The sequence below is a fragment of the Ricinus communis genome, chromosome 2, assembly GCF_019578655.1.
Source record: "Ricinus communis isolate WT05 ecotype wild-type chromosome 2, ASM1957865v1, whole genome shotgun sequence".
NCBI classification, from domain to species: Eukaryota; Viridiplantae; Streptophyta; class Magnoliopsida; order Malpighiales; family Euphorbiaceae; genus Ricinus; species Ricinus communis.
In genome coordinates, this window is record NC_063257.1 from 24,150,615 (window position 1) to 24,165,781 (window position 15,167).

The following is a 15,167-nucleotide window of genomic DNA, read 5'->3' on the forward strand; positions in this document are numbered from 1 at the left end:
TTCACTATTTGCTATATTAAGCAGGATATATTTAATTAAGACTTTTATAGATTTTTTTAAAAATGAATTACTTTTAAAGATTTGATGAATTTTTAATGACTTCTACAGAGTTTATGATTTTATAAATGAGTTTTACAAATTTTACTTAAAAATATTTTTATAAACATTGATAGACTTTTATTGATTTTCACAGATAATTATTTATCTATTATTTAATTATTTAAAAATAAATTTAATCATTTTTCTTTTATGATTTTCTTCATCTTTTTTTTTATATTTACTTTAAATATTATTCCATATATGCACAAGTAACGGATTTCATTTCATTATTGTTCAAATTTATATCATTTTTAAATTATCTATCTCACAACGTGAACACTATTTTTTTTGTCAAGACAATAATTTTTTTTTAAAATTATCTTATTACAATTTTTCTCCAATTAAACCACCAAATTCATGTCATAATCGTTATATTTTGTTTATTACTTATCTGATAAATACTTAAACCAACAATAATCACGCCTACTAATTCATTGATAAATACCTAAACCAACAAGAGTCATGTTTACCAATAGAAAAAAATTATATTCCTAATAAAACCTAGAAGTCTATATATGGTGGGGTTGTTTGCTCAAAATAATTCACTAAATGCTTCATTTAAAATTTATATTTTTATGATGGCCCTTTTAAAATTAAATTAAAAACTTTTAATTAATACTTTTGTATGTGTGAAGACAAGCAAATATTATTAGTAAATAATTTTTAGCCTATGAGTTTTATCCAATTTCTTATATTTTTTAAGATGGATAATACAACAAAGAGGAAAATGAAGATGATAAATGCAGGAGAATTTGAAAATAAAAACTATGAGTTTTTTTTAAAAAATAATCTATTGAAATCTTGAAGAAAAGTGAAAGAGAAATCTTAGAGATTTTTATTCATAGCAATACATAAAAATTCATTAAAAATATATAAAATTCCATGTCTATAAAAGTTAATTTACTTTTTGAATATTAGCTTACTTTTAAAGACTTTAGAATGGTTGTAATTGAATACCTCCTAATTTCTACACTCTTTTAAAGTTTCTAAAGGTGAATATTGAATACCTTATGACTTATACAAAGTCCTTTAAAGTTACTATTGAATACACCCTAACTTTTAAACTCCATAAAAGTCTTAATTGAATACACACTCCTAAAACATATACCACAATATAAATATTTATAGTATAACTTTAGCTTGACATAAAGATGATGAAATTATATCTGTGTTATATATATCCATTTAAACTAATTAATGAATATAGTGTTCATTAATAATGAGTATCCATTAATATACTAATGAATATTATGTCTATAAATTATTGAATGCTTGTGTCAATTACAAAAATATTTTAATACATATGCATCATAAAAGTAATGAATCTAACTTTTTTAAAAAATCAACATTATTGTCATCTGAAAACCATATTTCATAGTGATTTGAGGAATATATATATAAAGTTATAATACTTAATTAATATGAATAAATTAATGAACATATAGATAATAAATGACGAACATCCTTCACTAAAAGAATGTTCTTAAAAATTGATGGAATACAAAATGCACATTTTTATAGTAAACAATGAATATTTTGCAATGAATGATGAATATTGATGTCTATCATAAAAATGTAATATTTTTTTGTTATGGAATTATCAATTTAAATTCTTAAATTATCAAATATGTAATAAATTAGTTTCATGCACTAATACTATAATACTTTAGTATACAAAGACTTCCTAAAAATTATATTATATTAATTTTTTTAAAAAAATTATTTTATTATTTGTCGAAAATATATCGATTTTTAATTTTTTTTAGAATATGAATAATTAAAAAAATAAAAAGATATTAATAATTATATTAATTTTCATATTTTGTTTACCTATATATATAAATAATAATGCTAAAGCCACTTACTATTGAGCTTTATTTTATATTAATTTTATCTTCAATTGAGTATGATTTGTTTGTTCAAGCTTGATTTTCAGTTCTTTTAGGCACTTTGAGAATAATACATGTCAATGAGTCAAATAGAATCGAAAAACATGAGAATCGAGCAAAGAAAAGACATATTTATCCGAAATTATATCTCACACGGAAAGCCACACGGGCATGTGGCTTTCCCGTGTGAGTTTTAAAACATGGCAAATTTCATGAAAGGGTCCACATGGGCATGTGCTTCCCGTGTCAAACTGACAAGCGAATTCAACATTATGCAAATTTAATCGCATTAATTTCAGTGTAGTTTTTTAGTAATCTTACAGGTCCAGAATTGAAAAGTGGTCTTCATCAACTTTGTAGAGGACTTCCTAAGCTATAATTCTTATGAATAGCTCAACTCTATATTAGGTTTCAAAGGATAAGAAAACTTGGGTTGAAGTCAGATGTTGTGCAGTTCATTTCTGTTTCGGTCAGTCTTAGTATTTAGACCTTATCTAGAGCTACAAAGGCCTGATTGATTTGATTCAAATCCTAAAATGAACTACTCTTCAAGACCTACAACTTTAACAAGACCGTAAGTCTCAATTCGATTTTAAAGATACCCTAAAATAGCTCGTAAAGTAAAGAATGGAAAGAGACACATATTTAAGCTATAAAAAGCAAAAGACGTCACACGGCCGTGTGGTGCCTGTGTGGTCCCCGTGTCAATCATAAAAATACACTATTTAAAGAAACTTTTAGGGTTATTTTGAGGGAGTTCCATCATATTTCTATTTCTAGAGAGAGAAACACTTAGAGAACTTAATTTTCTTTCATTTCTAGGGTTTTGTTTGGTATTTCTCAAGGAAGAACCTCATTTTCTTCATTGCTTCTGAAGATTGAGGATTCAAGATTGAAAATTTTCATTTCCACTCTTCCATGACTAGTTTGAGATTTTCTTCCCCTAATCTTTACTTCTTTATTGTGATGTCTAGGAACTAATTTTTTTGCTACTTGGATTTTGATGAACCCTAATTTATTTTGTATCGATTGATTTAAAATTAATATAATCAAGTTTTTCTGTGAGTTGTTTTGTTCCTTTGATTGCTTAATTATATATTTCAATTGATAAGTCGACGTATTGATTGAGATTTATTTTCATAAACTGATTAGAAATAACTTTTTATGAATTGATCACATCTTAGAAAGATTGAGGATTAATCGGGATGTTAGAAATAGATCTACAAGATACTTTGGTTTAATAATTTCTTAATCTTAATGAATGACTTAAGTGAGTGGGTTTGAGAAGAGACTCCTCTCCCTCCTCTTACAAATTAAGGGTTTAATCACTTGATAAAGGTTTAAATCTAATTTTATGAAATGTCAACTCAACTCTTGATTTGAATTAATTGTTATTTATTTCATGAAATATTTAACTTATTAGAGGAACTCACTACCTAAATAGATTTTATTCTTAATAAATTTACCAATCCTTTAATTTTTATTTTCAAGATTATTTTACTTTTAAATATAATTACATTCAAACAACATTTTAATTGCTAAACATTAGTATAAAATTGAAGGTAGTATTTACAATTAGGTCCCTGGTGAAATGATACTCTTACTTATCATTATATTACTTGATACGATCAGTGCACTTTACCGTGTGCAGATAGTGCACATCAATATATATATTAAATTTTGAGACATAAAGATTTTAACATGTGTTACTATATTTTGACATATAAATTTTTTATTGTGAAACGCATATCTATTCTTAATATATATAATTTAAATTTATGTATAAAAGATTTATGAAAGATATTAAGAAATATTTAATTTATTAATATTTTTAAACAATTATAAATAATTTAAAAATATTAAAAGTCCATTTAATTTAACCGGTAACCTTAATTTAAATTATTATTTAATAATTACAATATTCATACAACAGACAAATAAAAAAGTAAATTTTATAAATATAAAAAGATTTATTGAATATATAAATTTTATTATAATATTAACTTTTATAATTTAGTTTATCATAATTAAAATAACTAGAAAACAGTATCTGTTGTTCCTTATGCATGTCGTGCCACCGATTTAAGGATGGTAGTCGAGCAGGTATTTTCGATGTCAGGCCGATCGAACTCTAATAGGATAGATTCAAATAATAATAAATGGATTTGGAATAAATTTAAAATTTAATTTGACTACTCGTATTGAATTCCGATTTTAACCTGTGAATACTTGTTATTCAAACTCGATTATATTAAAATTTATTATATTATATTGTATTTTTATTATTTTAAATTTTATTTTAAATTTTACTATATTTATGTTTGGATTGTATTCATATATTAAATATTTAATATTGGATATTTAGATTTGATTAGTTTATATTTTTTATTTTTTATTATATTAATTATTGATAATAATTTTAAAATTTAATTATTATAAACGAACCGGTTAAATAGATATCTATTTAATTATTTGACTATTTATACAGACAATTAAAGTACTACTATTCATTTAAATATTTATAAATATATTTAGTAATTATTTAATTTAAATAAGTTTTAGTTGAATTTATATAATATATTATTTAGATGAATTCGGTTCGAATATCTTTAGATATGCGAGTAATATGGCAATTGCCATTTCTACGCCGAACAGTTCAAAGTGATCTGAGTATTGGTGCATATTTGCCCTTTTGAAAAGAAAAAAAAAAAAGAATTCTAACTATAGGCCTTTGAGGCCTTCTAGTTCAATTTTGGCTAGTAGAGATATTGATGGAGAAGAAGGACATATTAATGGAAGAAAGAGTAGAAATAGCAGTGAAGAGATGCGAAAGAGTCATTGACAGAATACACAGATTACCTCTGCACACCTCCATCAACCACTCATGTACCCGCACTCTCCTCAAGTTAGCTCACTCTGAGCTCGCTTTCCTCTCTCGCACGTGTCCTCAACCTTCACTTCCACTCAGGTGCTTAAATTTTTTTCTTTTGCGGCTCTCTCTCTCTCCCCAAAACTTCAATTTCTAATTGCAATTAACATTAGTTGGTGTGAGTTTTTTTTTTTGTTGCAGTGTCAATATTGGCCACCTTGAAGCTGTGATTCACCTTCTGGAACACCCATTTGTGAGTGGAGTTTCACGCGTTTGCAAGTCAATAAAAACAACCCATTCTTCGAAAACTATTCATGTTGATGTTGTTTGTATTTTTAATAAAAACCCAGTTTGGATAATTGTATCTGATAGAAATCCTAAGTATATTTCCTGGCATGATTGCTTCAAATTGAGAATTGAAAGACTTCTAGCTGAAGCTCGTTCGTCCCAGATAATCAAACCCACATCAATACTTGTTTTTTTCGCCCGTGGACTTGATGATTTCGTGTTTGAGAAGCTTAAGTATGAATTTGGGGCATTTGAAATTGAATTGGGGTTTGATTTAGAAGATGGGTGGATAAACGTGACTGATACACCATATCAAGATTCGATGTTTATTGAGATTAAGGTTGATGGCACCACTAGTAGTAGAAATGCTGTTTTGGAGTGTGCCTTTGTTGAGAAATTTGATGGGCTGGAGCTGCAAGAAGAGGATACTGCAGATGATTCTTTTACTTCTCTTATTTCAGGGTTTCGATATGATGGTGATCTTGTAAATTTTGACACAACAGCACTGATTGCCATTGTATCCGGCATCAGCAATGGTTGCAGAGAGAAACTCCTGGCTGCTCCGGAGATTCAATTGAGGCAGAGGTTTAAGGGAAATTTTGAATTTGTGGTTGGACAGGTAAGGTTTGCTCGTCAGTTTTGTGTTCCGTTCTAATTTTAAACCAAAAAGATCTTTCAGAATATTCATTCCTATTTTAGTACAAGTCTTGATATAATCTGCATTGTCCAAAAAGCTGCAAAAATTGATAATGCAGGGTGCTGCATATCTTAGCTGTTAAACCTACATTGAAGTTTGTTTGCAGACCTAGGATGTTTAAAAGCTTTTTTGGATGCCTTCTTATGTAGGCTCCTTGACTTATCTTGTAAAGTGTCACCAATAGTTCTATTACTTTGATTTGATTTAAAACTGGGATCCAGAATATAAGGAAAATTAGATGATGAAAATGGACATATTGGCTTGTGTTGCAATGTCACTCAGTTTGTGATTTGTCTCTCAATGGTGTACTGCTGTACCTTTTGATGAAAAATATGATAGATCAATTCATGTTTAACCACTTAATATTCTTCTCATGACAACCTCTCATTTGCCAGTGTCATCTACTTATTGTGCATAAATTAAATCTGAAATTTCAATAAGGTTTTCAATTTTAGACTTCTTTTGTTTGCATCAATTATATGCACCGAATTTATTTTTTGTATCAATCTATGAAGCACGCACACAGACATGGACACGGGCATGGCCAGGATAATGAAAAATTTATATATATAAATATATATATATATATATATATATATATATATGTATAAAGATGGATGAAAATGATAATTATTATAAAGTAAACTTTTTAATTCCATTCATAAAAATTAAACTCCAAAGTCCAGAACATTTTCAATCTCTTGATCTTTGTCCGCTTTATCTGTAAACAACAATGCCTCAAATTCTGGTACATGGAGTGAGGCTAGGGTTTCTTTCTATTGAAATAGAAAGGTAGAGAGAGGGATTTCTTTTTGTTAAAATAAGTGTGTGAGATGTAAGGATTAACTGTGGCTAGGGTTTTCATAAAAGAGTTATGTTATATGCTTTTATAATGTGATCCATAATTTTTAAGTTTTATTTTAAAAAGTACTCCATGCTTTTCCAATTTTCCCTAAAGTCTTGCAAATTTTATTACTTCCTGGTCCCTGATGTGTCCCCAGCATGTTCCTGGGCCAGGAATCCTAGCGTGTCTCCATCTGCAAGAAGAAGAAGCAAGGGAAACATTTTCCAGCATGTCCCATACATGTCCCTGGTGTGTTCGAGTCCCTGGAGTGTCCCACACGCATGTAGCAATCCCCTAGGAGCGTCGATGCTTCATAGGTATCATTTGTAGTGAACTGTTTTAGAAGTCTCATGTCAGGTGTGTGCCAGTGCACATCTAAGGTGCAATGCTATTCTGAAATGCAGTTAAATTAAGCGATGCATGTATACATGTATCGAGAGGTAGATGGTGGGGTTAGTATAGATAATACTGCATATACAAGCATTGAGAGGTACAATTAATTTTAGTACAGATCCAATGGATTGTAGAGAGATGGAATTGTGTGACAAGAATTAGAGATAGATGTTCAATTGATCGAGATCAAAGTAAATAAGTATACTTGGGAGGGGTTTGCTAAAAGTTAATGGTCAACTAGGGGTTATAAAGGGCTTCCATGATTGATTGAAATCTTGAAGTTGGTATATAATTGGCATGAATAGAACATTCGCTATGATGAACTTGATTAGAGCTTTGGACATATATAGCCATTAATCCGTCCTTTATTTTCCCAAGCATTCGATGGTCAGTCAACAGGTGGCGGTAGATGACTTTGTTTGATACATCATGATGACAATGGCTTCACTTGGTGCAGCATACTTTCCTTATGCTTAGGAATTCAATTTTAGAGGTTTGAAATCAAGTGGGCCTCTTGATGGACCCATATATAAAAATTTATCCTTGGGATTAAACTCTTTATCATAGTGCATATTATCATCTAAGTTCACGTAGAATAAAATGTTTTTTGACCTCTTGCCAGGTCTTGTCTGAAATTCAGAATCCAATACATGTGGAAATGGCTGATATAATACACGGAAAGGGAGGCATAATATGTGAAAGCGTTCTTTCAGAGTTCAAAGAGTTGGTCTCATTGTGTGGAGGACCTAACGAGAAATTAAGAGCTGATAAAATACTGAAATCACTCATGTAAGTTTTTTAATAGGTTATACTTTTCTTATACAATTGATTATTGAATCTATTGATATAGAAAGTTGCTAAAAGTGATTGAGGTGCCTGTGGAAATCATTATGTATTTATTTATCCTTATTGATAGGCATAAATTTTAATGTTGTAGGATCATGATGTTTGTCCCCTCCCCCCATGGTCCTTTGAAAACAGGAAACTGTATCTTGTGAGGTTGACAGCACATAATTCTTTTTGGGAGAGTTTTTTGATCGCCTTCCTAATTTCAGCACAAGTGACAAATAATTAAAGTTGTTAATCTGATTCTGATTTCTGATGAATAAATTTATAACAGCCGTTAATGTATTTAAAAAAATATAAGACATGAAATTCAATTTCTATCTAGCTAAGTAATTTAATGTGTGCATATAATGTTTTTGACTAGTCTCCTGCCATAAGAAGCTGTGATCTTTATCATTCAGTTTGTTGAGGAACTGAGGAAGAAATTATTTTGTAGTGCCATTATGGCTATTAATTTTTTGAAAGTTGCAATTAATTTGTATAAAGTAGGAAATTGTTACCTAGTCATATGTGTTTTAAAAAAAAGAAAGGAGGTAACTAGGAGTGACTAGTAGTGGTGAGTTGCGATGTGAGAGCTTCACATAGCATGTGCTATGTTTTGGTTCAGTTGGTCATGTACTATAAAACATAAGAAAATTCAAAATCTAGAGTTACTATGGGAAGCATGCACATTTAGAATCTTTAGTTGAACATGAATTGTCCATGATAGAGATTAGTTCTTTTAATTAGGTTATTAGGAGCATTATGTCTCTTAGGATTTATATATGTCATTATTCTTATTTCTTTTACTTATAAAAACTACTTAAGGTACTGTAGATGTAGATATTCTAGTACTATAGCTGATAGTGGACACTGATGATGCTACTATGCAAGTGAATGGCTTGGGCTATTCTTGGTTATGTATTTGTCAATCTTGTTTTCTTCTTCCTACAACCTCTGTTTCTCAACCTCGTAAAGTTTGAAACTAGCCAATTTGCTTTAACACCCATTCCATTTACCATTTGTAAGCATATATAGATGATTGTTTGACATGCTAAAGTTTTTACTACATATTTTTGGGGCCAAATGCATATTTATACCTCTGAATTGTGGTCATTTAGTCAGGTTAACACTCTAACTTTCGATGTAACCTACCAGACACTTGAACTTGTTTTGTTATGATATCTTAAGACTTTTCAACATGTGTCTTCATTTAATACGTCCATATGAATTGCAGAAAGTGTTTTACCAAAAATAAAGTCCAGGTGTCTGTTAGGTTCAATTGAAAGTTAAAGGTGTTTAGATATCAAAAAAAAAAAAAAAATTCAGGTGCCTGTTAGGTTAAATCAAAAGTAAAATTATTAACCTGACTAATCGATTCAAGTTCAAGGGCATAAATATGCATACAGCCTATTTTTGGGGTTGTCCACAGTTCACATGGTTGGATTTTTGTTCTTTTTATCTTTTATTATTAGGAAGCTTATCTTGCATGTGCCAATTTTCCATAGGTGTTGAAGCTAAAGCATAGTTCAGTAATCTGCTAATCTTCCCTTTTGGTGTGGCTATGGATCATACTCTATGAAGTTAAATACCTAACTCAAGGTTTTTGGAAATTGATCTGTACTTGCAAATTTTCAAAAGTTTTATTTGTGTTTGAGTCTAGAGTTTTCTTTGTGTCCAACTTGTTGGCTTTTCTTCTTCTGCCTCTTTGTTATATGTTCTTGTCTATCCTAAGTATGCATATCACATTGTTGCCATTACTGTTAACCAGGTCTGAAGTAATCGATTAAACACGGCCTTTTAGACTCAACTGTAAAACACAATTTTTATGAAAATCAATTACCAACTTTTCAAGCAATGTCATTCTCAACCATACCAAACCCTAGAAATGATTTCTCAATATCCCCAAAAAATTAAGACCATATGCTGCCTACAGTCACACTGGCTCAAGATTTGGCAACACCTGCCACAGTGTCTAACATTTGGATCAGCGAGCCTCAGGCAACTCATAACATGTCGATTTAGTTGTTTGCCTCTTGAATTTTTATATAGTAGTGCTTGTAAACTATGTATTGCCAATCTAGGTAAGTTTTGATATTCTGAATTATCTTGGTGATAGATGTATGGAGGAATTATTTAAAGTGATATAGTACCAATTATTGATATCCTATATATTGAGATGATATGGCATATTAGTGCCTATACTTTCAGAGTTTGTTGTAAGTCTTACATCCTGCTTTGAGTGCTAGCCAAACTTGGTCAGCCATGCATCAGTGGATCCTTTTAACATAGATCTGTAAGCTCAAGAGGCTGGTAAAATTTGCTGAGGTTTTAATCATCGTAATCCAGTGTTACTGTTATGAACTCCTTTGTGGGTCTTTCTTATTAAAGACGTGGCAAGTAGTAAGAATTAGATGGCTTAGATTTGTTTTGTTATTTTTGTTTTATCATTATCTCTTACTTAGGAGTTTCCTTGATTTACAGGCACCTAAATTATAGGTCCCTATGTTAATAAGAAGATTACTCCTATTTAAAGGACTTTGAAATTGAATAAAAGGCTAAGCCAAATTTTAATCACAATTAGTGAGATAGGAGCTCTCTCTAACAAGGTCCAAGGTGTCAAACTCCCTTTAATGAGTTTGAAAATAATTCACCATAGGTCGAGGAAAGAATAACAGTAAAGGGAAGAAGCAGCTTTTAGAATCAGAATTCTCGGTAAATCGTCCAGTGACAAGATCCTTGGCTAAGAGGGGTAACAGTTACTTTCACATTGGAAATAGAACTAGAAGTGGACATGTTTGCATCAAGTTCTTCCAAACCTAGTTATTTATGTTCGTCTTATTCTTTTTGAAATATTAAAGCCTTAAAGTTTGGCTAGATGAGATTTTTTACTAATCCTTGATTAATTGATGAGCAACTTATGACAAGCCTTTAGCATGTCGCACCATAAGTTGTAATTTAATATTTGTTATGGTTTTTGTCATTGGTCAAATATAGAAGACAATTTTTGAATTTTATCTCTGCTATCATTTTGAATTCCTTGCTCATGAAACTAGATTGCTTGTAAACTGTTTCTGATTGTTACTGGTACAACTAATTCACAGAGGGAAAAGAGAGAACAGTGGGTATTGGGAAGGATGTGTGTGAAATAGAGGGAGAGAGAGATATCTGAGAACTCAGTTGAAAAGGTCTTGGCTTAATTCTGGATTCCTACTACTGAATATGCTAACAGGTTTACAGAATGCAAAACAAGTCTATTCATTTGTTTTGGCTGAGGACAGCCTTGCAATTGCGTACTTATATTATATTACTTATTTTGTCAATGAAGTATCTGTGTAATTTAGTAAATTAATGCTGAGAAAATTGGAACAGGGTTGTGCCTGATAGTCCTTCAGAACGCATGATGTGCCTCCCTACAACTAGAAAGCTGGCACTGAAGAACAAGGTGGTTTTTGGGACTGGTGATCATTGGCGTGCTCCAACATTAACAGCAAACATGGCATTTGTCAGAGCAGTTTCACAGACTGGGATGTCCCTGTTGACCATTGAGCATCGACCAAGGGCTTTAACAGGTGATTAACTGCGCATAAATTGTGGTGTTAATTGTATATTGGGAGGCTCTTTACTTCAACTGGTGGATGATTGAGATCAATCGTTTTTTCCCGGATGCCTTGACATCCCCTAATTCTTAAAAAAAAAAATGTTGCGGAGACGGGATTTGAACCCTTACTTCAAGGTTATGAGCCTTGCGAGCTAGCAAGCTGCTCTACCCCGCGTATTGAAGCAAAGAACTAGAGACTGATCTAATGGACAGTTCATACCATCCATACATAGCATTTTGACATAAGATTTTGAATTCTTCCATGTTTCATCAATAACATATTGTTCCATGTTCAAAATATGGAAGAAACAGGTGTTTCCACAGCTAAATTACTGTAAGGTATCCATAGCCATGGAGTTTTGGAGCTGTACATATATATACTTGTGAAAAAATCCTAACTCTTGCAGTTGAGTAGTTCCTGAAATTTTTTTTCTCTGCTTTGATATGATTCACATGGTAGAATGAAGTAGGAGCTAAACATGCATGGGAGTGCCTATAGGACAAGATATATTGCATACTTATATACTTAATTTAATTATTTAATCACTTTTAACACCTTAATTTTGAATGTAATTTAATAAATATTTACGACCTTAACTTTGAATGTAATTTAATAAATACATAAACTCTGTTTTTTAACTACTTAAACATTTTTATTCAATCTAATCGAACAGACACTTGAATTCTGGTATTATTAAACACCTACCATCCAATAAATGGGAATACACGTTGGATGAAGCTATTTGTTGAAAAATGTTTATATAATATAGAAAATACAAGTTGAGGTATCATATTATAGTGAGAGTTAAAAATTTAAAATTTAAAGTGGCTGAATAGTTAAAATTTAGATATTTCAATATATGCGTTTAGTCAGAAAACAATTATAACTTGTTTACATACATTTGTAATTAATTATAGTATATCTGACCTGTTCAAGGTTTCAACCAGAAGTTGAGGTTGTGGACAATTATTAACTGAATTTATGAGTTCATGAGATAATGGCAAGCCCTTGGTTGTGCTCCTTGACTTTCTTCTTGAACATGAAGGATCTGTTTTTGGTTAGGCCCATGCGTCATGTGACTAGATGGTCTGTAACTAATTTTGACAGTTAGTCAGTTAGTGTTCGCTATTCTTGTTAACAATTAAAAAATTATTCTTTTTTCTTTCTACAATATGCTTAGTAATTTTATTTTATTTTTATTTTATAATTTCATGTTGTAGTAATTAATAAGATTTCTATGAATAGTATTGCTGATTCTCAATAATAAATTTATTTATTAGGTGATTTAGCACATAATTAATTACAAATGGATTCATGTAATATATATTTCTAATTTTCTTAGAAAATGTTTTTATTGGTATTATTTTTAGGGGTATAATTATTGTTGATTTGATAGTAAATTGCAACAAAATGATTTATTATTGTAAGCTAATATTTTTCTAAATATTTTATTATAAAATAATAATGGTATTAATTGGTAAGATATTAAAGTGAAAAACGTCCAATCATATAGTATATTTTTGTCCTTTCTCCCCTTTCTTTTTGGTAACTTATGCAAGTTTTATGTTTTATTATATATTGCAAGTTCCGAGGCTCTACAGTATGAAAACATCATAACAAATAAATTGTTAAACTATCAAGGACATTAGAAAGGTAATTCCATCAGAAAACAAAAGGAATGAATGGAACTAAAACGAATAAACAAGTCATCCTCAAAAAGGATGGGAAAAGAAAGAAAAAAAAACAGTATAAAAGGAATGGGGAGAAGAAGATATACAGAAACAACGAATATCAGAGCTTCAGTCTAAACTTGCAATTACTAGTCTTAATGCTAAGTAAGTTGTTGGTAGTTAAGCTATCCACAACCAGGAGGCAATCTCCCAGGATCCTCACCTTCCTCAGCTTCAACCTTCCAAGTTTGACAGCAACAGGTGCAGAAACTTTGAGATCTAGTGGAATGCTTCCTGTTTGTTGTTGCTCTTGCAATGCTGTCATCAAAGTGCTCCCATACTGACTTTGCCCGCTCAAGCTTACATCGAGTTTCGTTGTGTTCCGGTGACCTTGATAGAATGTTGGTATCGATCCTGCACAAAGCATTGTGTCTATGTACCATACACTCAACTGCCCTCCTTTGTCATAGTAAATTCCTATTTTCTTGTTGGGATTATTGGCAGTGATCTTGACATTGAATTTGGCATAAAGGGTCATGTCGAAATTGAGTCTCAGATCGCTTATTCTCAAGCTGTCGACAGAGTACTTTGGAATTTTTGGTTGGAAGATAAGGTAGAGAATGCCAGCAATGGCACCAATTATAACCAAAAGAAAGAGAATAAGGCATATTGTCCAACAAATGCACTTGCAGAAACAGCTTCTTGCTGTTTTTGTTGTTGCTGCTGCTGGTGCTGTTGTTCTTGTGTTTGGTGCAGTTTCTGTTTCGATTGCTCGATTCCGAATGCTGGTCTGTAATGGTGGAGGTTGATGTTCATGATGAAGAGGATTGCCTTTCTCTGAAACTGATGAGCTCTGAGGTACCAATGGGAATACTGATGGTGCTTTCATGTCCACCATTGGGTGAATTTTCTGGCTATCTGTCATCACTTGTTGCAGCTTGTTATTTTGCCTTCTTTTCTTGTACTTTTTTGTTGAAATCAGTTGCATCTCAGAGCATAAAGAAAGAATTACTAATGTGTAATTGCTATTATACAAGTTTCCTCAAGCAATGGGGAGAAGTTCTTACCTTCCTCACCTAACAATGGCATATACATGTAAACAGACAAACATATATATAGAGGGGTAGTTCAGCTACATAAGAAACATAGACTGAAATTTTAATACTAGTGACTATTTTGGAATGTAAATGTTTTAGGTAGTTCAGCTATACATCTGTATTAGGGGATATTTTGTAAATTTAATTTCAAATCGTTTGCAAGTAGCCATTGCATAAGCACATAATCCAACAACCAGACTCCAGCTTAGCGGTTAGAGTTTTAAAGTTTCAGGGCGGGTCTCAGATTTAAATCTCTCTCAAAAATTATAATAATTATTAGAAAATCTCCTTCCTCTTGATACTAACGGTTCCAATTTATAACTGCTGCTCCTATAAAAGCAAATATCAACATAATAATAATTGAACAAATATTTGAGTTAGATTAATCTAAAATTAATAATTATAATATATATGATTGAAAAAAGACGGATAAATTTATCGAGATACTCTTATAATGATAAAAAAATATTTTTCTACTGAAGGTATACTAATCAAAATTTTACTTACAATATTAAAAGATTCCAATTTGATTTAGAATTTTTCCATTTTAAGAGCATTATTTCACTCTAATTTACATTTTGTCATCAAATTTGTGGACGTTATTGTTAAGATTTACCACAGAAAGTTCACAAAATAGTAAATTTCTTTTTAGAATGAGTAAAATCTTTATAAACCATAAACAAGTCGATAACAAGTCTATTTATTAAAAATATAAAAAGAAAATGAAATAATTTCACTTTTTTTTTTTTTGAAAAAATAGGAATGTGACTGAGTTTCCTCCTTTATATAACATCTACTTAATTTTATTCATTCTAGTTACAAGAATATGCTGAGTACCACTAAATTGCTATCGTTGTATATACAAAAAAGAAAAAGAAAAAAAGAGGCACTTAG

The 15,167-nt window shown here is 30.6% G+C and overlaps 2 protein-coding genes across 2 annotated transcripts; one reads left to right on the forward strand and one right to left on the reverse strand.

The window, feature by feature from the left end:
* Positions 1–4,595: 4,595 nt before the first annotated feature.
* LOC8262222 (UPF0415 protein C7orf25 homolog) lies at positions 4,596–11,929 on the forward strand. The gene is made up of 4 exons (XM_002519544.4): positions 4,596–4,956; positions 5,059–5,764; positions 7,702–7,868; positions 11,277–11,929. The coding sequence occupies exons 1-4, from the start codon at positions 4,760–4,762 to the stop codon at positions 11,482–11,484; spliced, it is 1,278 nt and encodes a 425-aa protein (XP_002519590.1). The 5' UTR covers positions 4,596–4,759; the 3' UTR covers positions 11,485–11,929.
* A 1,191-nt stretch (positions 11,930–13,120) lies between these two features.
* Positions 13,121–14,204, reverse strand: LOC8262223 (NDR1/HIN1-like protein 6). The gene has a single exon (XM_025157416.2). The coding sequence runs from the start codon at positions 14,162–14,164 to the stop codon at positions 13,298–13,300; it is 867 nt and encodes a 288-aa protein (XP_025013184.1). The 5' UTR covers positions 14,165–14,204; the 3' UTR covers positions 13,121–13,297.
* Positions 14,205–15,167: the final 963 nt, after the last annotated feature.

Excerpts from the sequence above, each read along its gene's own strand:
- LOC8262222 (XM_002519544.4), top strand. The coding sequence starts at position 4,760 with ATGGAGAAGAAGGACATATTAATGGAAGAAAGAGTAGAAATAGCAGTG. Across the intron at positions 5,765-7,701 it reads TTGAATTTGTGGTTGGACAG|GTCTTGTCTGAAATTCAGAA; the intron begins GTAAGGTTTGCT and ends ACCTCTTGCCAG. Across the intron at positions 7,869-11,276 it reads AAAATACTGAAATCACTCAT|GGTTGTGCCTGATAGTCCTT; the intron begins GTAAGTTTTTTA and ends AAATTGGAACAG.
- LOC8262223 (XM_025157416.2), bottom strand. The coding sequence starts at position 14,164 with ATGCAACTGATTTCAACAAAAAAGTACAAGAAAAGAAGGCAAAATAAC.